At 48.6% G+C, this 22,720-nt stretch overlaps 7 protein-coding genes across 7 annotated transcripts, besides 3 other annotated features; 3 read left to right on the top strand and 4 right to left on the bottom strand.

Annotated features, from left to right (window-relative positions):
* Positions 1-48: 48 nt before the first annotated feature.
* FPSE_10007 (uncharacterized protein) lies at positions 49-1,840 on the bottom strand (the record flags this gene model as incomplete). Its single annotated transcript, XM_009263124.1, has 5 exons — positions 49-621; positions 722-767; positions 830-1,152; positions 1,222-1,671; positions 1,724-1,840. 5 exons carry the CDS (start codon positions 1,838-1,840, stop codon positions 49-51), a joined length of 1,509 nt encoding a protein of 502 aa, XP_009261399.1.
* A 698-nt stretch (positions 1,841-2,538) lies between these two features.
* FPSE_10008 (uncharacterized protein) lies at positions 2,539-4,277 on the top strand (the record flags this gene model as incomplete). The annotated part of the gene is made up of 3 exons (XM_009263125.1): positions 2,539-2,674; positions 2,749-3,935; positions 3,987-4,277. 3 exons carry the CDS (start codon positions 2,539-2,541, stop codon positions 4,275-4,277), a joined length of 1,614 nt encoding a protein of 537 aa, XP_009261400.1.
* A 192-nt stretch (positions 4,278-4,469) lies between these two features.
* FPSE_10009 (uncharacterized protein) lies at positions 4,470-5,183 on the bottom strand (the record flags this gene model as incomplete). The annotated part of the gene is made up of 2 exons (XM_009263126.1): positions 4,470-4,816; positions 4,865-5,183. 2 exons carry the CDS (start codon positions 5,181-5,183, stop codon positions 4,470-4,472), a joined length of 666 nt encoding a protein of 221 aa, XP_009261401.1.
* Positions 4,584-4,641: a microsatellite.
* Positions 5,184-7,238: 2,055 nt separating the features above from the next.
* Positions 7,239-7,757, bottom strand: FPSE_10010 (uncharacterized protein; the record flags this gene model as incomplete). The annotated part of the gene is made up of 1 exon (XM_009263127.1): positions 7,239-7,757. The coding sequence occupies one exon, from the start codon at positions 7,755-7,757 to the stop codon at positions 7,239-7,241; it is 519 nt and encodes a 172-aa protein (XP_009261402.1).
* A 1,322-nt stretch (positions 7,758-9,079) lies between these two features.
* On the top strand, positions 9,080-9,860 carry FPSE_10011 (uncharacterized protein; the record flags this gene model as incomplete). The annotated part of the gene is made up of 2 exons (XM_009263128.1): positions 9,080-9,090; positions 9,140-9,860. The coding sequence occupies 2 exons, from the start codon at positions 9,080-9,082 to the stop codon at positions 9,858-9,860; spliced, it is 732 nt and encodes a 243-aa protein (XP_009261403.1).
* Positions 9,861-17,791: 7,931 nt separating this feature from the next.
* Positions 17,792-17,819: a microsatellite.
* Positions 17,820-18,252: 433 nt separating this feature from the next.
* Positions 18,253-18,302: a microsatellite.
* A 44-nt stretch (positions 18,303-18,346) lies between these two features.
* Positions 18,347-20,380, top strand: FPSE_10012 (uncharacterized protein; the record flags this gene model as incomplete). Its single annotated transcript, XM_009263129.1, has 3 exons — positions 18,347-18,500; positions 18,634-18,752; positions 18,893-20,380. 3 exons carry the CDS (start codon positions 18,347-18,349, stop codon positions 20,378-20,380), a joined length of 1,761 nt encoding a protein of 586 aa, XP_009261404.1.
* Positions 20,381-21,708: 1,328 nt separating this feature from the next.
* Positions 21,709-22,354, bottom strand: FPSE_10013 (uncharacterized protein; the record flags this gene model as incomplete). Its single annotated transcript, XM_009263130.1, has 4 exons — positions 21,709-21,755; positions 21,817-21,946; positions 22,002-22,019; positions 22,151-22,354. The coding sequence occupies 4 exons, from the start codon at positions 22,352-22,354 to the stop codon at positions 21,709-21,711; spliced, it is 399 nt and encodes a 132-aa protein (XP_009261405.1).
* Between the last annotated feature and the right edge of the window lie 366 nt (positions 22,355-22,720).

Genomic DNA, 22,720 nt, shown 5'->3' on the forward strand with positions numbered 1-22,720 from the left:
TGTGCATGCAGCGTTCTGCCCGAGTAAAAGATAAGATCATCAGGGGGCTTAGGCTCTTTTCCTAACAGTCATCATCATCCCATCCCTAGGCCTCCCTTCTAGCCCAAGCTGCTGAAAAGCAATATCCCCAAACACCACGTCAACGTCTGTATGTAAAGTCCTCGGCTTACGATTGGGCTTTAAATCAGCGCACTCAAACACGTAATCACCTATAGTCATTACCACAATTACCTTGAGCATGCACATAGCGATGTTCTGCCCAGGACACCACCTCCCATCTCCCCCAAAGGGACGAAAGTACCCCGGCCCTGGATGCGCTTTGTTCTGGCTGAGCCATCGTTCAGGCTGAAAGTCTGTGGGCTGTGAGTATATGTTTGGATCGTAGTGTATGCCGTGGGCGTTGGTCATTATAACGAGATTGTTGTCGATGGGGAGATGGCGGCCTTGGTGGTAAACAGTTGCGCCAGGCGGACCTAGTCGCAGACTAGACCCTACAGGATAAAGCCTAAGTGCCTCTTTGATAACCGCTTCCGTGTATGGAAGTTTGGAAAGCATGTCTGGATTATCAATGAGCGTGGCCTGAGGGTTGGGCCCAAGTTGTTGGATGTGTTCTTGGCGTATCTGGTCAACTATATGTGGCGCTTTAGAAAGAAACATGAAAAGATACTGAAAAGACAAGTTAGACTGGTAGAAATCACGAATTTTTGGTGTCAATACTTACGCTCAGAATGGTTGTTGTTGTGGTATGTCCACCCAATAATAAAATCCTGATACTTTGATACATATTAGCTGTGAAATATTGAGAACATCAACCAGAGAAACAACTCACTGGCTGAGAAACTCTTTTTCCTCGCCTCTAGGAAATCTCACAAATCCCTTGCGACTTTGTCTGTTCTCTCTTATCGCAAACTCCACATGCTCGCGAAGCATAAGATCAAGGAGGCTTGTCGGGGTTTGTCTCGATGGAACGATCCCTTCACTAACGAGTGCTTCGAGTCGCTTGTAAATTACACCAAGAAGGGAAGCCTCGAGACTTTGTCGAATGCGATACCTTCTCAGACGTCGTGGACCTTGTATGAATGGATTGTATGCAATGCGAGGATCTCCTTCTTCCTCTGCAAGGTTGACCATCTCTCTCATGTCGGCTAGATTCTGTCTTTGAGCATACGAATCGACATTGAAAATATGACAGGAAACTATTCCGAATACGGTCTTACTTACAAGCTCCTCCATGGAGAATACCTGCCCTGTCGCAGAAAGTTTATCCAGCTTACTTCTGAACAGTCTGCTCTCATCGACCATAACGCCCACCATGCCATGGGCATGTGCACGCGAGAATGCAGGACTCATGGTATTGTGGAGCTTCTTCCATTCCGTACCGCCTTTGGTTGCAATATTTCCATCTCCCACCATGGGAGCCAAGAACGTGTTGGTCATGGGATGTGGAACCATCGGCCTAGGGATATGGGCCTGCTCAATGAGTTTCGGATCAGATATGATAACTAGACCTGGGCCGATGGGCCAAAGATCAAGGTAGAAGATGCCCTCAAGGTTGTATCGATGGGCGATTTCGGTGTAGTATAGCTGAGGCATTGAGTTGGGAGGCATTGACAGTGCGATGTTTTTCAGGATGGATATATGACCCAAGAGCCAGCTATGTGGAGGACCGGGCTTTGAGATGAGTTAGATATACTGGTTGTTGGTTGGAAGAGGTTGATCTTACCAGGTCGCGGTAGAAACGACGGGCTCTGTAGCCGCGGTAGAGCACTGCTATGAGCAGAGCGGTGGCGGACATGATGGTCATAAGTAGGCCTGGAGATTTGAACGCTGGGACTGACATGTTGATGGATAACTTGGGAAGTATCTAATCTATGATATGGTTCGAATGAGGCACTGAATTGAAGGCATTGCTACAAAAGCTTATACATGGAGCATTTATATATACTTGTATTTCTATATCGACTTCAAAGGCTACTACCAGGGCCTCTATAGGTCTCGTTACACGGTCCTGCAGCCATGAACATAATTCGGCATCCGAAGCCCATCAGCTCTATGAAACAAGCAAAAGTCGACGCTAAAATTCGAATATGCTTAACATCGTGATACTAGATGCGACACGAAGCAAGTTTCTCTTCCTCTTTATGTTTAATCGTGATCACAATAGTCTGTGTCCGTGTCCTCGGTTCTGTTGTACACCGTCTATTGGTATCCAAAAACTATGAGGCCTTTGTTGTCAAACAAGGCCTAGTTCAAGTGATGTCTCACAAAGTGCCACCATTCATGAGTAAAGACTCCCAATCCGACAAACTCCGTGTTGTTGTACATCTGCTCTTCTTATATCTCATGAGAACGAGTTAGCATGAAGCTCCTATTATCTAATTGGTCAAGATAGGTACTTACCGCCAGGGATATGTACCAAGGCCACTGACAAGTCCACTATGCCCAAGTAGGTATAGTACGTGGATAGGAAGCTGGGCAGGTAGTAGTATGTCATGCCCATCATGTCCATTTTCCTTTCTCAATCTTGTTACACACAAAATGGCTCACAGCATCTGGGAAATTCCTCTGCAGACGACAAACTTCAACATCGTAGTTGCTTTACTGGGCGGCTTCATCTCTCTTTTTGGTCTTGTCTCATACCTCCTCAAAGAGAACTACTACCTATCTGAAGCCCGTAAGATATACCCCGGACTCTAAATCTCTTGGCTATTTCTTGGCAGCAGCAACTAATAAACATACAAACTCCAGTCATCTCACTCTTAGCAGGCGTTGCCTTTGGACCCAATGGTGCCAACTTCATCCGACCAGAAGACTATGCTAGCTGCAGTGTTCTTTCGAGGGAGGCTTGTGAAGCAGACCTCAGTGCTATAACGCTCAACTTTTCACGCCTGGTTCTCGGTGTCCAGCTTGTTCTCGCGGGCGTGCAGCTCCCGAGCAAGTATCTCGTTAAAGAATGGAAGTCGATTTCTCTCCTCCTCGGCCCGGGCATGACGTCCATGTGGCTAGCTACCAGTGTTCTCGTGTGGGCATTGGCAGGCCAGCCTCCGTTTCTTCACGCCCTCGCTATCGGATCTTGCGTGACACCTACAGACCCTGTGCTCAGCGCTGTGATTGTCAAGGGCAAATTTGCAGACCACAATATTCCACAGGATCTTCAGTACCTCATCACGGCTGAATCAGGCGCCAATGACGGTCTTGGATATCCGTTTCTGTTCCTAGCTTTGTATCTCATCAAGTTCACAGGCGCAGGCGCTACGTCCGGGGGAGCCGGCGACGCCATGGGTCTCTGGTTTGGTATGACATGGGGCTACACCATCATTCTCAGCATAATATACGGCGCTGTGGTGGGCTGGGTTGGCAAAGAGATGCTTCACTTTGCCGAGAAGCGCAACTACGTTGATCGCGAGAGTTTTCTCGTGTTTGCCATCGCGCTTGCGCTGTTCGTCCTGGGAACATGCGGTATGGTCGGCACAGATGATGTGCTGGCATGCTTCATCGCAGGTAACGTATTCACATGGGATGACTGGTTCCGACTCGAGACCAAAGATGATTCACTACAGCCGACCATCGATATGCTTCTCAACGTGACAATCTTCTTGTGGTACGGCGCTTACATCCCCTGGAGCGACTTCAACAACAACAATGTCATTTCCATTGGGCGTCTTGTGGCTCTGGGTATCTGTGTTCTTCTCTTGAGGAGACTTCCCTGGGTATTCGCCATGCACAAGTGGATTCGCCAGATTGAAGAGGTTAAGCAGGCTGTCTTTGTCGGCTTCTTTGGGCCGATTGGCGTATCGGCTATCTTCTACCTTTTTATCACTGTCGAGTTTATTGAGACGCATCTCAGCGACGAAGACGGTCGCCCGAGAAGTGATGTCAAGGATTTCGCCGAGCAGACGCGCATCATAGTCTGGTTTCTGGCGGTTTGCAGTATTGTAAGTACCGCCCACTGGAAGATAACGTTCCAAATACTGACAAAATATTAGATTGTCCACGGTCTGAGTATCCCAGTTGGAAAACTAGGATATTTCGTCCCCAGGACATTGAGTCAAGCGGTCAGTGATAGTGTGATCAATGCTCCAGATGATTCGCTTCGACGAAGAATCCCATTCGTTGGGAAGTACTTTGGTCGCAACAACGATACCCCTCGCAGACCGAGTGGACCAATTGTCATTACTGGTGGTCGAAGTCTTCGTGCTGAGCCACACGGACCTACACACGCTGGTGATGAGACGCCGCCTGTCAGAAGAGAGATTCGATTTGGCGATGAAGTGTGATCAAGTCTCATACACAAACATTCACTTTGCACGGGAGTTTTATATAGATTATTGGGTAGTTGTTTATTGAATAGATAGCGTCGTGGCTCATTAAGCATATATCTCTAAGCAGAAACCTCCATGCGCGTTGTGTCACAAAGTAACCTTGCGTCTCACTCAATTCTCCATCTCCGATTTATCCCAGCAAAACCCTTAGACAAGGAGCATGGCAGCGCCAACAGCAGCACCGACGAATGCAACAGGGGCCATGGCAGCGGCAGCGTTGGTCTCATCAGGGCTAGCAGCGCTGTTGGTAGCAGAAGCATCGTTGTTGTTGTTGTTGCTGTTTCCGCTACCGCCGTTACCGCCGCTGCTGCCAGTGTTGGAAGGGTCACTGCTGCCTCGGGTTCCGGTAGCACCAGCAATGATGGTAGTGGTCAATTGAGAAGCGTCGGTAGGACGGGTGGCATCGACACTGACGCCAGAGACAGCAGCTGAAGCGGCAGAAGCGACGTAAGTGGTAGAAGAGAAGCCGCAAGTGTAGAGGATATCATCAATATCTGTATCTAATTAGCTTGAGATCTCATCAGTTGATAAAAGTTACTTACCCTTGGTGTCATCGCGACGGTCATCATCATCGTCATCATCGTTGTCGCGAGGCGCATTCTGGTGAATGCAGCCGGCGCAAAGAGCAGCGACGCGAGCGACGTTGAAGGAATCGTTGGTGCAGACACATTGAGCCTCGAGACGGTCCTCTTCGCGGTCACGGTCTCCTCGGAGATCGGTGTCACAAGCCCGGGTCAGGTCGACGATGGGGTTGCAGATGGCGTCGCAAGCGCGGGGGATGTCGTCGCGGTCAAGACTGACATCTGCGCGGGCGAGGAGAAGGAGGGGAGCAATAGCGAGGGCGATGGTTGAAGTGTACATTTTGAAGGTGTTGTGAATGAATTGATGTAGTACTTGACTAGGTTGTATAGGTAGTGAGTAGTTGGAGTTGGTTGATGAAGCTGAACTGAGATGATGATGATGATGAAAACAACAAAGAACGACCCAAGACATGTATTTATACACAACCCTGAAAAGTCTCTCTCTTGTTTCATGCCCAATCCTAATAACCTTTTCGTCTCTCTTCTTGGCATCACAGTCCTTGCTTTGCTTTGCTCTGCACATCCCAACAGCCGAAAGCCTCAGCAGTAACTCACTCATCCTTGTCTATTTGCTCCAAGCCACGGCACTCGTAATACTTGCCAAGCCCTTCTCCAACCAATTGATCGTCTGCCACGACTCATATGCGACGCGGTAACTGGTCTCCTGCAGTCTTGGTCTTGGCAACAGCGTCATGACGGGTTGGGCTTTTTGTCCTTCTCTCTCCACTAAACAGGGGCGGACAACTTTGTTCAGGTCTGGGGTTAATATTTAATTACTAGTGACGTATGGGGAACACGAGGAATAGTCAATGCCGATGCGATGCCAATGTCACCGTGTAGTTATGTAATGCCAATGCTTCTCTTAGTGAGCTTGTTTCAACGTTGTAAAACTAAGCATCAAATTAAACACACCTTGGCTGTTTTATGCTTATATTTTCCCTCCGAGCTGAAAGCAGGTCAGTTCTGTCAACTACCTGTCTAAGCTTATTATCTAGCTACCCTTGTAACACCACCTTGCCCCATTCAACAGACTCTCTAGTCTCCCCTACTCGCTCCTACATATCCCGACCCGACATGAATCAGATCAAGGCCCCAATGACATAATTATTCCTTCGGCAGTTATTCTCCGAGACTTCATCTCCGCGAAAACAGATCGTAACAAAAAAGAAGTCCGAGAAGGTTTCTTGCATGAAAAGATCGTCCCTCACTAACAAAACGATCGTCAGTGGCTTGTTCAGGCCACGCAACACTTCCCCGGTCTCTGGCTCTGGGCAGCCTGGGGAAATTCTTTGTCTGTTACTCTTATTTTTTTGGTCGCGTGAGGTCTTTCCTTCTTTGGAGAATCCATTTAATTGATGCCCTGTTGTGATATGATTCGTCTCAAGTTGTCGACACGCATCGATCTCAGCTGCCAAGCAACACCAGCCTCGTTAGCCACGCGTATTTCCTATCAATCTCTATTTATTTTATTCGCTACTGTCTTGGCGATTGCCGTGTTTGAGCCCTATCGTGTTTGATCCTCGATCAACGTGGCCGTGGTGACCTGTCTCGTTTGACGAGAACGACAAACGTAGAATTCTGGGCGTTTCACCGCAGTAAACAATGAGCTGCGTAATGAAGATACGCAAACCTTCTTGGCAATTTGTGTCCTGAAGCTATTCGTGGCCTGGTTGTACGTGTGTGATGACACGGCATCTAGGAAGTAGACCTGACAGGCGTTGAGATATCACAAAGTGTATCCATACGGGTCTCTGCCAAGACCGTTAGATGGCAGGTAATTAATGCTAATTGAAGGCTGAGCATAATCCAGTTAAGCTTGGATCTATTAATGGCACCGCGATGAAGTGAGGCGTAATGTCATCAACAGGATAGAAACAATGATGGAAGACATAATGGTGGCTCGGCTGCTAGAAAAAGAGACCGTGATTTAGAAAAGGAATTTTCTATGATCATCATCGGGTGCATGAATCGATTTGTTGAGAGGTATAACCTCTGCTGAGCCTCAGTGGTGGAGCATGGGCGATGTTACCCAGATCTTCAAAGAGAACCCTTTTGGGATTGACTCTTTGGTTAGGCTCTGATATTTTTTTTTTCAGATCTTCGTGCTTGCGCGGCCGTGTGGATATGATTGTACTGGTCTTCTATCTTGTCTTGATTGTGAGTTTGGACAATTCACTTACACGATATTCTCGATACTGGTCATATTTGGCGATGGGGTTTGTGAACATCATATCTGAGTAAACTCGACAGTCTTTATGTGACATACAACCACTCTCATATCTACCACGTCTTCATCCATCAGTGTCTATCATCCCCAGCCCATCAAGCATTCACCTCAAACAGTCTTCTCAAACTCAATAAGCACAATCTCATCATCAGATCCCTTAATAGGAATCCTCGTCACATCTCCCGTCTTGACAAACCCCTGCCTCTCATACCACGCAATAAGACCCTTCCTCGTCTGCAGCGCATTTAACCCAATCCTCTTGACACCAAACTCCTCCTTGAGATGTCTCTCTGCCTTGTTCATGACAATCTTGCCCAGTCCGCTGCGCTGTATGGTCGGATCAACTGCAAGTAGGGCTATGCGGCCGTAGTCGGGGCCCTTCTTGAAGACGTTGACGCAGCCTATCGCGGGACCGTTGGGTTCGTCGCTTAAGATGAAAAAGACGTTTTCGGGAGAGTTTATTCTTTCGGTGATGACGCCCATGTCCATCGTGAATGTCTCGGCGAGTTCTGGTGATCCGATCCATTCGATGCTGGCGCCGGTGAAGCGGAACGCTGCATGGATAAGGTTTTGGAGGTGAGGGGCCTCATCTGCAGTAGCGATGCGGAAATGGTAGTTGTTTGACATGGTGATATTGCAAGCGAGATGAGTGAGTTATTGATTTGGTCAATATGTGATGATGATGGCCGACTTTGAAAGTTTATTTAATCATCTCCAGGTACTATTTAATGCCTCATCCTTTGAGCTTATACTCCATCAAAGAGGAAGGTCGAACAAGGGCGCAACATTGACACTTTGAAGGATGCTGTAACATGACATGTTTAACAGCTCGGAAATGCCGTTTAAGCGATTTATTATACTTGCCAAGTGCGAGCCTTTTGAAGGACGATTGCTAAAGGGCGCAGGCTGTGTTTATTTCCGGTAGGACGATTCCAAGAAACGATCGGATGATTAATATACCAAGCAATATGATAGTTCTGGGGTATTGCTCTTTTCTCTAATAATCCCAAGAATAAACAAAGATATTTTCCTATTTATCAGGTTCGTTCTTATAGTACATCTTAGGTAGAAGCGCAATAATAGCACTTTGAACGAGAGTACCAAGACAAAACCACGTACCCGATATCGACCCATGATGAGATTTCTTAAAGCTATCCTCCCTGTCGAGATGTTGACTTGGTAGGGCTACAATTCCTGATTTATCTCGCAATTTCCAGTTTATTTCCCCTTCTTGCAAGTCTACTACTGTATGTTTCTACTACGTATCTACTGTGTTGTCTTTGTGACACAGAGCCGGGCCCACGGACCCGTACCAAACTCCGACATCTTCACATGTAACCAATGTTTTGGTGACAATGTATTGGTTGAAGATAATCTCAGCCTCTTTTGTATCCCGCATTCAAGTCCACATTGACTCACACCGTACGCAGCCAAATGGATGATTGACAACAGGGTTGATAGAGACAACTCGAGGTATGTACACAGCGGCACAAGATACCATAACAGGTACTTGGAGGTTGATACTGGCGGTCTAAGCAAGACAGCACCGAGTCAGACATGCACATCTACAGCATAACAACTCATACAATTCTCATCAACTGCATGTCGATTATCCTATCACATCGTTAACTCAATGCAACGCAAGGCTGTTAACCTAGGTTTTCAACTCGGGGCCTCGGACCCATGGCAGGGCGGCTGTCTCAGACAGACCAAAATCAGCCCCGTTTACAGCGCCGTATCCAACACACTGTACACTGATCAACTCTAAATATGGCAGGTATAAAACAACCCCAACACCTCACCTCTCCTCGCATTCCTTCTTTTCCTCTTCATCACCATCAACCAAAAAAACGGACATCTCCGTTTTTTTCGTCCCCATCCCTTTTCCCTCTAGCCTAACGGCCTCTCTGCAAACGTAGGGGAGGCCGCCGCCCCCTTAACTTGAATCAATGGGAGCAGCGTGTGCATCGTCCGCCGCCTGCAGCCGCAACTCGGCCATGTCCTGGTAGTCTGCTCGCTGCCCCGGCGTCGTTGCCCAGTAGCGATCTCGGCATTGACCCTGGTCTGCTTCTCTTTGAAAACTATTCTCCCTATTTGGAATTTCTACCAGCCGATTACAGCGGGTTTGATGAAGCGACGTGGGATTTCGGGAACATCGCCAACAATAATAACACCACCGCTGCCACCAACGACAATGAAGTTCAGAACTTTAGCGGTGATGGGTTATTCGACAATATCATGATCCCGGACTTGAACGTTTTGGATACCCAGTCTTCGCTCGATGTGGCTGGAGATGGCTTCCTCTCTCAGGAGCAGCCTCTCCTCACTGTCAACTCTACCACACCCATCGAGCATCCTGCTACTGCAAGCTCTTCCTTCAGCACTCCTCATCCCCCACCAACGATGAGAACCAAATCCCCAACATCAACATCCGCCATTCCAGGAACATCCACCTTTTCTCTACACCCTTCCCCCTCTTCATCATCATCATCGTCGTCGTCGTCCCGCAAACGCAAATCCTCTCCCGAAGAAGAGGATTCAGCCGTCACCCTCAAGCGCCAGCGCAACACCCTCGCGGCACGCAAGTACCGCCAGAAGCGCATCGACCGCATCACTGAGCTTGAGGAGGCATTGGCTGCCAAGGCGAATGAATGCGATGATTGGAAACTCAAATTTATGAGGAAGGAGGCAGAGAACGATACTCTTAGGGAAATGCTTGCGAAGAAATGAGAGAAACAAGACCAAGTTTGATACCGTGTTTGCTATTATGCTATGGCGATTCGGGGCATTGAAAGGACTTCTAGATACATTGTTTCGAGTTAGCGAGTTTGCTTTTTTCCCTATTGCTTTACAAATGACTACAAATATTTTTTGACAATTAATAAGCTCTCTCTCTGTCTCTAGTGATGTGTCTTGTGTGAGTGTTGTCTTGTGTTCTGTCTGTTCTGTCTTGATCAACACCAAGTTCGCTCAAGCTTGATGTTTCTCATATCGTAGAACTGCAAGACAACACAACAAAACATAGTCAAACTCATGCGTACCCATCTCGACAACTCAACTCAACATCCACTACAACTCGAACGAGGCCATCGACATTTCATACCATCTTATACACACGTTCCAACCCCCCAAGCCCAGTAAGCTATCAAAGGATATCAAGCTGTATTTATAAAAGATTTAGGCCTGCCATTATGCAGCCATTCGTGATATCTCCAAACAGCCATCACTCATAATGAGCAATAATGAACCATAATGATCAACCCAGTGCATCGGGACTCAAAAAGACACTGTAAGAATTCCCGTCAATGAGACGGCAAGTGGGTCAAGGAGGGGAACATCTTTCCTAAAGCAGAATGAGCCAGAATGACTCATTTCGTCAATTTCCTCTTTAGGAAGAAGCGATACAATAGATAAGTAGATAAGATAAGATAAAAGCATGTTATCTGTTATCGCGATAAGATATGTCGAGATAGAGACTCGAGATATTTAATACTTCTCATCTCATCCATGTTTCTCCTTGTTTGAGAATGAAGTCGGATACTGATGACGGAAAGCTTATCATGAAGCGGGATTATTTTTATTAATCGCTGTTCTGGCCTGGCTAGGTAGCCATCGACAAACAAACAACAAAACAACGGTTCAATCAGTTGGCCTTCTCAACCTTCGACTGTTCATCACAGCCCAGAACATTCACAACATTTCCGCAAAATTATTGGATAAAGTTACACAATCAGAGAGCCATGTGCTCATCGGTAAAGATGACTCGATTTAGGCGATGGGCGGGTTTGCTAAGTTGGAGGAAGAAAGAGGCGACTACCCATTCGAAGCCCGACACCAGCATCACGATATCATGACCTGGACTTTACGCTATCTCAATCGACCTTTCACTACCAATCATGTCGAGTGGACTCATACACACCGTGTATTGATCATCTTATCTTGCTTATTTACACAGCACTCTATGCTTGCTATCGTCGGCCTATCGTCCATGTTCATGTCCGTTCTATACTACTATGATAGAAGAGTGACAAGGCCATCAGCTCAGTATTCCAGAAAGCAAGAATACCTTCAGTGTTCAAGCCACGCCAGGAGTGTACAAACTGTATACAAGTCAGCTGCTATCCTTCCACCTCCCGCCATGCATCTAGACGTCCAAACCTAGAACATCTCGAACAAAAGTGCATTCAACCATGACAACGTTCCATGGCACTTCTCGGTTCTACTTCCACCAATAGGTCGTCTGCCCTTCACCTTGACCTGTTACTCTTCACCTCTCCAATCGATGCACTGGTGACATCTAATCGAGATCATGTTTCCCCCTTTCTTTCTCGTGACCCTCGTATCGTATCAAAAAAGGTCCTCCTTGTAGCTTGGCACATATCTCCCTAAACTCCACTACACGAAGCAATCCTCTCCATTAGCCGAGTGTAACTTGACACGTTTCTCGATGCGGGATATGCAGTGTTGCTCTCTCTATGTTTCACAATCAACAACACTACATACATGCCCCTCTGTCGAGAAAGGGAAACATGTTCACGATTGGCGATAGACCGCCCTTTTTTTCTTCAGCACATGAGCTAGAAGAAAGAAGACGCCACATTCCCGTTACTTTGGCAATGCGCACACCGTTTCTTGTTTTCTCGTGGTTCCTTTGCATGTCACTCTATACGTTGGGTGGCAGTTACACCCCCTTCTCCAACTTGATCGGCATCACCAGCCACAGACTCAACCACCTTCGATACTACCTACAGCCTACAACTAGTCTAATTCCCCAACCTTTGCCACAAATGTCCACGTCTCCTCCACAGCGGGGAAAGAGAATACTACTCAAGAAAAGAGATGCGGCTCGTCACGCGTCCCGCCTCTCCGTCTGAAGGGAAACTCCTCTCTGTTACTCAAACGGCCCGTTCCATTCTCTGTTACTATGTAGATACGAAGGGCCGCCCGTCGAGGCTACAGTCGAGCCTGGCCGCCCTCCTATTTGCGAAACCTTGGTTCTAGACCAAGACATGCACCGAGGTCATCTGTTGTCGTGTTGCCTACGGCTGAAGCGTAGCGAGGGCAATATTGCTGGGTTGCGATCCTGTTTGTGAGGTTGTCAGCAAGCGAGGCTCTGGGCGTTGTGCTAGTAGTCGGTTGGTGCGTGTGACTGGTGTTGACATAGACCCTGGAAGTCTTCGTTCGAGTGTTTTGGGTGTCAAGCAGGATGCCTTTGTTGTGATTCCATAGCAATGGTGTCATAGTGCATCCTTGAAACCCACTACGGTATTCACAAGCAGCGCCAGATGGGCATGATGGGTTGCGTTAGCATAGTCGTAACGATCTCGGTTTCCTCGGACCCTGGGGAGTTCGCAACGTGGATAAAGGTCTGTTTGTTCCAAAGAAGCAAAGATTAGTGGAAATGGCTGTTAAGGAGAGAGATCGTCCTCAGGGTCTCTACAGCAAGGAACACGGGGGGCTGTACTGGACTGGACCCTTGAGGCACGAAAGCAGGATGACGCCGGAGGGTTTTCACCGGTTGATGTCTAATACGCTGATATCTCATGGCTCTGAACAGGATTTCCAAAACATTCAGAGGTCTTGGCGATGCTGGGGGCAAAAGCAAGCAAAAAGATTGGATAAAGGTGATGACGGCGCTGGGGGTTGGAGTCGGATGATGTGGGGCAAGGATCATGAGGCTTCTCAAGATGCTGCTACTACTACGACAGGATGTCCATAATAAAATACAGTAGCCCCCCATGTTCAAGGAATAAGTCGATCTCAGTAGGAGTGGTGGGTGGACTATCCTTGCCTTGGATCGAGAGGCAGAGCACGGGGACGGGTGGTGTACATTAGTGGGTGGGTGTGTCAGGCTTTGCCGAGCGCTTAGTCCGGATTATGGAAGAGAAGTAACAGCTTCAAGTTGACATATTGTATCGCTTTGGTAGGATGTGAACCAGCTGAGTCTTGCGCGTACTCAACGCAGAACCGGGATGTGTAGAGTGAAGGTTATTTTAACTTTACGGAGAGAAAGAGAGGGGTTGTGGGAGTAGGAACACTTGACAAGGCCGCCACTTGATGTAAAAGGCTACGAGATCTGGGGATGGCCAAGCCACTCGGCAGCCAATCCAACTTTGGCTGATGCTGAGGCAGCCAATACATTTTCCCAAGGCTGCAGGTGTCATATATTGGTTATAAGAACAAAGAGTGTACAGGACGTAAACAATCTTACACAACTCTGTGCAATGTCGTTTATAAAAACGCTTTGAACTCGGAATAGCATTCCTGAAACGTCAGTGTTTCTCGGCAGTTGAACCACACGAGATGCATGATAATCCATAGGGGGAGTGTCGCCAAGGTGACAGAGACAGAAGAGGTGAAAGAAGGGTGCGACAGGGGGACGAATCAAGAAAAGCGTTGTGATGAGGAGGGTATCAGTTGTGGTGGTGGTGTTGATGATCACCCGCCTGAGACAACCAAGGCTGAGGACTTGACCAAGAGGCATCTCGCCCGGCCGTGGCGTAGTTGTTTCCTCGGTGCTATGATATGATCAATAATCCATCTGTAGACAGATTGGTCCCGAGACGAAGTCAAGGTCGAGATGAGTGGTGCAGCCTCCAAAGCCGAAACTCAAATACCGCAGCAGTGGATGCAAGCTGCGAACACCTGCAAAGATGTACACATTTCAGTGCGCAATGACAGCTGAGCCAACAGGGATGCGTGATGAGATGGGATAACGATGGCTCGCAATTGGTTTGGCTGCCACTGCTGAGTATGTATGTTGGGCGGTGATGAAGGCCCGGGCATCCATCCTCAGACACGATGCTAGTCTGCGGAAGCTACCCGCAATGTGCATTCGCAGCCTAACGAAGGATAGAGAGATGGATCATGCAGCAGGTATGCAAGAAGACTATAGTCTAGTTAGACCGAGCGGAGACGATATCGAAGGATGTCTTGAACGGAGTGGAGATGGAACAAGGCTCGGGATGGAACGAAACAAGCCGGGGGGAGAATAAACGACACAAAGGTGCGTGTGTATATTCGCCGCAGTGTAAAAAGAGGGGTGGGTAGAATGGTTTGAGATAGGACGAAGCGGTAGGTAATGAGAGGTCATGTGGTAAAAGTGGTGATGATAAACGACAAGAGTGAATGACTATGACGGACTGACACTCTAGTATCCGGCTTTATCCGGAAGCGCTGTGGATAGATGGATCATACCCACACATAATGATGACTCGCACTGAAACATTTGATTGTGTGCCCGCGCTGTATAGTAACGATTGTCTTTATGTCTGTTGTTGATACGGATGGATTTGGTGATGGAGTTTTGAAGCTGGCGGCAAGTACTGACTTCTACGGCGCCGGCTATTTCTGGATCTGGACCCACCTACAAGAGATCAGCGCTCGGACCCCCGCCTAGAAACCCCGCCTTGCTCCCTGTAGATGCTCTATTTTGTCAGGGGACCTTTTCGACCTTGCGCCTAAGAAAACGCTAGCGCGCTAGCCATCAGTGACCTACTGGATTGCTAGATGCGCTGCACGGGCGCTGCAGGAAATACCTACATGCAGCTGAAATGAGCTGGGCTGGGCTGTAGTTGGAGTTGGTGTAACTACTGCAAGCTATTACTTTGACTATTCCGACCTCTTGTCGTTGGCTTGTACTACCACATTAGAAAAAAAGAGTGAATCTCCTTTGGGCCAACAAAGTCATCCTTTCATCCCACAGTCTGTCTGCCTTGCATTGTACACTAAACAACAGGGGTTGTGACTTGCTATGGCGTCAGTGATTCTCAAGTGACGGTGGAAACAATGGGTAACACCGACACCGAATTACTTAGACAAGAAAGGACAAGATCCCACCGACGGTCGCAACGCGGAGATATTTCCCTTTCCCGAGTCATACCAATCTGGGCGTTGTGTCCATATCTGTGCGAGGTTGGAACGTTGAAACTGTTGCACCACAGCGCTTTATCAAGGACTCGGTCGACCTAGATGGGATTCAAGTGCATTTTCAAATCCTCACACATAAACAACTGCATGTCAATCAACGGCAAGCTGCGCAAGCGCGAAACGCGTCACTCACCGAATCGAGACTCGTCCTATCTTCCCTTGGTCCTGGCTGAGCAATGACGCCAAGGGATTGACGATGGAGACAGAAAGGACCCTGGCCTGGTGGTGCGTGCAACAGACTGAGTGGGATGCCCATCCTGGGCGCACATGGACACGAGGGACGAGGGTCTAGTCGGCCGAGTTGGGAATAGGCTTCGATTACCTTGGTCGTAAAGGTGACGGTGAACGGTTGGTGGCTTGTAATCATGTATGTATGTCAGACAGACAGGGATATCCCTTTTCAGCAGGCCTGCAGCCAGCATGCATGTATGGATAGCACTCTGCATGTAAAACAACAACAATGGATGATGCATAGATATCCTCTTGAACGAGACAATTTGTTTGAGGCAGCACAAAAATAAAACCAGCAACGGTACTATCGTCATCCTCACGGAATACCATCCAACAAAAGAGGCAACCACAAGTCGGAACCACAGGTCGGAGCCCTGGATATCCGGCTCTTGGACGTTTGTAGGGGTCCTGTCGAATGGAGGAGGGTGGGCAATAAATCGGCGAGTGGCGACCTTCCATCTCCGAGGAACTCTTGGTGATATACAAGCGGCAACTCTGTATTCAGCATGTTTGTATACGCCAAGAATGGGCATTTACGGTCATGTCGGTATTGTGAAATAGCCATCTGTTGAGAGGGTGTGATGAGTGTCGTTGCTACATGCCAGTGGCGATGGTAGTCGACCGACATGAACTTGCAGCATTGTCACCTACAATTCATTGCGTGTTATCGACCTGGTGCTAGCTCCTTGGCTTTTGATTGGGAATTATCTAGCCGATATCATGTCCTTGAGATGTGATCCAAAGGGTCTCACTTATACGGCTAGGATTCTCTACTATCAACAAGATGCAGATGAGATCTATGATACAGACATCATGCTCCCTACATGCGCCAATGCAACCCAAAACGGGATGAAATTATGCATTGTAACAAGTTATTCAGCAACCTACGACTGCATGTGTGACCCCGAGATGGCCTGATTCTTCATTCGCTTGTCATCCAGATGTCTCTTTTAGGACGAGGCCTCGCAGTAATGGGGGTGGCCAAGATATAGTAAAGCCAGCCACATCTGGGGAATATTAAATAATCTCAAAGTTTAATCTATATATTTCTCCAACATACAGCCCAAAGGTGGGCGATAATTCCAGGTTCATGGATTGAGGTGAACAAGTTAGTTGGTCTAGGGCCATGCCTAGACGTCCGGTTCGCGTCGTTCCGTCTCTGAGGGGTGTTCAAGTCAACGTAAACTGGGTTAACATGAAGACGACGAGGGGGGGCTGTGATGTTTCAGATTCGTGCTGTAGAGTTGAGGAAAAAAAAAATTCACGGGTTCAGTGTCCTGGGTATCCCACCCTCAGCCATTCCCGCTGCGTACATGGGTCGGATATCTTAGATGTTCTACAGTTTACGCCCAGCCCGGGCAGCCGTGTGGGCCGCCGAGGCGATAGACACACCAGAGAGGTCGAGGTCGAGGTGTCGTTCGGGTACGTGAATCAGTCACGTTGAAAGGAATCTTCTGCCTAGGGCCCAGGGAGGACTACCATGACCAACGTGTAGGTAGCCACAAGACAGGTCCTGTGTAGGTAAGCATGGGTTTGGCGGGCTGCATTAAAAAGGCATGCCTTGCCCACCTGAGAGGTTTACTTTTATTTGTTGCGTATGATGGTCTTTCCGTCCTTCTTTTGATTTCCTACATCCTACATTATTAATTTATCTACGACGTTTGTTGTGTTGTGTGTGATTAATATCAGTCACCTGAGATATCACCAGGATCACCAATATCGCCAGCACTCTTCTTACACAGCACGTCTGACTTGGGGACCAAAAACAGTATCCCGGGATATCCGCCACCTTGTTATCGTCCTGTGATAAATCGCCGACTCGACTATTTTCTCATATCAGCACTGACTGACCATCATCTGGAAGACTGAAAAAAAAGCGCTGTGCTGGCAAGGCTTGGCTTGGCTTACATACAGATACCACACTGCACTGTACCCATACAACGTCTTTTGGGGATCATCATCCAAGCTGGTCGCTATTCGATGCAAGCATCTGCCTACCACCAAGTACTTTGCCAAAGAGGAAATTACGGGGTAACTTGATTTGAATGAGATCTGTCTGCATTGTCATTCAATCAGTCTACGATCCATCAACAGACAGGCCAAACATTGATAGGCGTACCAACAGCTTCTCCTCATTCAAAGTTTACCTCTTTTTCACACCAGAACCATAATTCATCTTTATTTCCGCCACCATTTCTCGGACCGCGTAATCTGGAAGAAATCGCGGCGACCCCCTGACCGGTAGTGGAATTTTAAAAGCATATCGTCGCCGCCGTCGCCGGTTGCACCATCTCATCAGGCACGGCGACATTTACCCCGACAGGTACCTGGCCGGTGCATACATTTTGTACCCACGGAACAAGTCACTTTTTGGGACGGCGGTCTATTAACAACCCCTCCATATCCGTCATTCGTTGCTCTCAGACAAGACAGTCCAGTCCATCCTGTTGGTAACAGACCAAAAGGTACCATTGATTATTAGCCAAGGGTAATAATAACAGCAAGACAAGACGAGACGAGACAAGACAAAAAAACGCCCCCCCACACACCTTGCACCTTGTCTCTCATCGTTTTTGTTCACTTGTTCGTTTGTTCGCATCTGGACTCGATCCATCCTCGACTCTCGACTCGACCTCTCGACTCCAACTGTACCTGGTACCGTATCACCGAGTAAGGTACTGTAACTTAAACTAAACTAAACTGCAACAAACGCCCACTTCGGCCGCTCTCGCCCGCTTTCACCCATCGCCCACTACGGGCCCTCCTTTGCCGCCCACTTCCGTCGCTGGGCTTCACGCAACTTAGTCTTTCTCGTCTCGGCTTCCTTGGACCAGTATTTGGGCTTGGCTCTGACCTGTCCTGACTTGACTTGACTTTATTACCTTTTTGCTTCTTTTTCCTCCACTAAACTACTCATCTTTCCTCCACAACTTCGGCCCGCTCCCCGACTTTGCCTTGCGAATTGCTTCGCTTTCGCTTTGCTCTGCTCTGCTCTGCTTTGCTCTGCTTCGCCCAAACCTAACCTTACAATACTACCCAAAAAGCCTACCGCTGCCATGCCTGAATACCGCCACGCAAGGAGCGGTAGCCTCAACGTTGCCAACGGCGGCTCACAGCCAAACCCTCCTCCATCTTCTGCTTCTTCTGCCGCTGGTGGTGGTGGTAATGGTGGTGCTGCTCCCCGCTTCGATGGACCCCGAAGCCCTCCGAGTACGTTATAATGATGTGATGTTATGCTTTTGTACCTATCTTGTTCTTGTTGCACACGACCTCCTCCCCCGCCATCCATGTCATGCCTGCCAAACGTTGTCCCCTACTGACACGACTTTTTGCTTCTCAACAGACACCTCTCACGTTCCCTGCAAGTTCTTTCGTCAAGGCGCTTGTCAGGCCGGCAATGCCTGTCCCTTCAGTCATGACTTGAGCAATGCTGCCGAGAACGTCTGCAAATACTTTGCAAAGGTGAGTGCGCCATATCATGATTTCCATCCAGATCGCCCGCATGCGGCCCAGACCAATACCAGCCCCAGCCCCTCTCGATCTGCACCGTCGCAACGGCTTTAATCCGTCAACGGCACTGACAATTGTCTCTAAAAATACAGGGAAACTGCAAGTTCGGTCCCAAATGTGCAAACATCCATATTCTCCCCGACGGTCGACGAATTAACTACGGAAAGAATGGCGTCACGATAGGCAACACCTCCGCTCTCGCCGGTCGCTCCAACCCCACCTCCGCAAGCAACAATCAATCCTCCACCAGCGCCCTCACCACCTCGCTCTATCGCGCCGACGTCCCTTCATACGGTTCCGCCTATCCCTACGATGAACAAGACCAACACCCTCACTCTCTCGGTCGCCAGCCAAGTCTCGAGAATGGCCTTCCCACCATCGACATGTCCTATACGGGGTCCAATTACGGTTCTCCCCGAGACGAAGAGTCCTTGCGCTTTGGTATGGGACTTTCTCCTGTTAACAACAAAGGTCTCTCCGTTCTAGATGCTCCTCTTCCAGCCTCGTTCGATTCCAATGGCATCTCGAATGCCGCCCGCTTCCCTGCTGGACCATGGCCCTCATCTGTGCCCAACCAATTCGGCATCGAATCTCCTACTCCTTCGCTCAGCAATGCCAAGGACTCGCGTACTTCTGAGACTCTCAAACTGCTACATACCTCTGCTTTCGGTTCGTCGGATCACCTCTTGGCCCCTGTGGATAAAAGCCCTCCTAACTCTCATCAAGCCAACGGGGAAGAATACTTTGGCAGGCGAGCTATGCACTCGTCTCGCTACACCAAGCCCCGGATGCTCAGTTCCAGCATGCCTAAGACGTCTGTTGACCGAGACTGGGAGCCTGGTTTTGCCTTTGGCGATGACGACGATAACCTCCCCGAGAACTACGTCCCCGAAAACCTACAGGACCTCCTTACGCCCGTCGAAAAGGCCCGACGTGGTTCCATGCGCGCTGACGGCGACGGTGACGGTCTGAGTAAGTACGGCAGTCCCATCGGAACCAGCCCTAGCCGATGGGGTCCCATGTTTCAGCGGCAAAAGGAGGAGGAAGAAACCTCTCGATCACTCCGAGGTGTCTCTGCTTTTGGCCACGTGGGTAGCCCACTCCGAAACTCTGTTCTTTCGCAAGAGATGGGCGGCACAAACGGTTTCAACCGTCCATCGTCTTTACGATCGGGTAGCGACAGCATGTCTATGCTTTCTCAGCAATTTCAACGAAGTCGCCTTGACGATAATACCATCAGCTCCAGCCCTCATCTTCACCCCTCGACCGCTCGGGCTGGCACCACCGCTAGCGCAATTAGTCCCATTAGCCCGATCGGCAAGGAACGTGAGCGCATTGAGCGTCATGTGTCCACTGGTAGCATCAGCTCTTCCATGAACGGTCGATTTACCACTCCCATCAACGAAGACGACGAGATGTTCCACATGGAGGGCATGGAAGACGACGGCGATTCTGCAGTCAAGTCACCCAAGAGGGCCACATCTGGCCTCGCCGCCATGAACGTCTGGGGCAGCTATGCCGCAGTCGCCGGCAAGACCAGCACCAACGGAACCAAGGGTGTTCCTGTCAGCGGCCGATAAACGACTCGGGCTGTAATGCCGGAAGGGCAGCGTGTTCTTTGAATCACTGTTTCCAGTTTCATTAGCTGAGCGTTGGAGTTGGGCAGCTGATGTGATAGACAAAATTGGGAGAGGTGATGAGTTGATGAGCCATGACATTTCGGTGGGATACAACACCATACATTCGCTACGACACATGACTACATATCGCCACTGCATATCGCCGACCACGTCACTTACACACAGACTGGTTATCGGACGACATCTGACATTCAGGGAAAGAGAAAAAATGAAAGTATGCATGGCAATTTTAATGGCCAAAGATCAAAAAAGGATATAGGATACACGGCCAGGAGTTTTTTTTGACATTTTTGCCATCTATTTGTTTTATCATCGCTATCACACTTGGGAGGCGGTACGGTTTCAGCTCAACTGGCTTTTTATTTGTCTGTCAATAATGCTCACATACAAACCCTTTATGGACGAGAGGGATGGGTCAAATTTGAATCCCGATTTTTATTCTCTGGGTGTCAACTACAGTATGATCTCATTTCGAGTTCGTAGTTTTCTTCTAGAACAAGAGTACGATCTTGACTCTCATCTGAAGGGGGCTGTCTGGGCATGGTGTTTTGGGAAGGGTATCGGATCTACAAAAACAATTACAAACGGGGAAGCTTAAGACTTTCGCTAGATATAGCTGACATAAAGCGCAAGGGAACCATGAAATTACAGTTTTGTGATTATGGAGGAATGCATAATTGAACATAGCTGGTTCGCCGCCTTGGTTGGCACTGTACTTTGAAGGCCCTCATGTCATGAGTGATGTCAATGTGGGAGAGAAAAGGGATGTTTCTATACAATAGTACAAGGTAAAGTCACAGTAGCATCATCTACTCATACATCGTCAACAGCGTCGGTCAGATACATCTGTGTCTACTTCAAATCTCGAAAGCATGGGTAGAACAAGTATGCATGTTGTGCCGACCACACTCGTCGCCAAAAGGTTCTTTTTATTCGTAACCCTCTTTCTCTCACTCACTCATTCTCCTTAGCCTCCCTCCGTCTTGGAAATATAAATAGCCCCTTCTTATGGTGCGCCGAGATTAAAAGAAGAATTGGATTGCGTTATATTGGCGGATTTTGTTTCTCTTTATCTCCATTTCCCCCCACCACTTGTCGCCCTCCATATCTTCTTTTCTGTGTTTCCCCCTCCGAGGGGTTCGGCGTTACTGGGATTGGATGGAGAGGTTTGAGATAATTGTACAAGAATCGAAGGGAGAACAGAACAGAAAAAAAAAAGAGGTAGGTAGATGGCGGCGGCGGTGGTGGTATATGGGAGATTAAACCGTTTAGGCGGCGTCGGGCTGGTTCAGGATGTACTCAACAGCCTGGTTAACTGAGAAAGGTGTGTTAGCGCTATGATTGAGAGCTATGCAGTAGAGCAGATGTGTATGTACCGGAGTGGATGGAGTCGGCGTCCTTGTCGGGGATCTCAATGCTGAATTCCTCCTCGATGGCCATGACGACCTCGACGGTGTCAAGAGAGTCGAGACCGAGGTCGTTGGCGAAGTGAGCGGAGGACTTGATCTGTTTTTGAACTCGTTAGGCAAAGCAATCATGATGACCGATTTTCGAGACATACGTTGGAAACATCGTTGACCTTGGAAATGACGTTAGCTTTTGCTTCTATACTATTCGGCAATTGCTAAGAGAGGGATAGATGGAGCTTCCGTCTTGAAGCTATATATCCCGTCCCTCCCCCCAATTGCTATTTGCTTTCCCAAATCTCACCTTATCAAAGCCCTGCAACAAGCTCATAATTCGGCCCTCGACCTCATCCTTGTTGAGCGCACCTCCGGCGCTGTAGAACCGCACGGCCTGGAAGCTCTGGATCTTGGGGACGGCTACGGAAGCGACGCGGGGAGCAGCGAAGGAGCGGACGGCGGCCGGTCGGGCGGCGACGCGGAGGGATCGGAGGACGGCGGATCGGAACATTTTTGCGGATATGTGTGTGTGTCGGAAAGAGGTTGCGATTGAGGTGCTATCGACGGCGGTGGAGTCGGGTTGATGGATGAGGTTCAAAAAGGTGATGATAAATTTCTCGTTACTACCCGGGTTGAACTGGTTCTGTTTCCGATGGAGCCAAATTGTGCTAAGCTAAGCTCGGTTTGGAGTGGTCACGTGATTGTGTCTGGGGAGAAATCGCCTACGTCAGCAATTAGGTTGAGGCCGAGAAGGTCGGATATAAGGATTGCACTATAAACAGAATTAAGACGTGGTTGAGTATAGATTTATTTATTAGGTTTAGAATGGAATTGAGTATTGATGGTTTCGATGCTGGTTGCAGTCTAGTAAGCATAA

The sequence above is a fragment of the Fusarium pseudograminearum genome, chromosome 4 (genome assembly GCF_000303195.2).
Source record: "Fusarium pseudograminearum CS3096 chromosome 4, whole genome shotgun sequence".
NCBI lineage: Eukaryota > Fungi > Ascomycota > Sordariomycetes > Hypocreales > Nectriaceae > Fusarium > Fusarium pseudograminearum.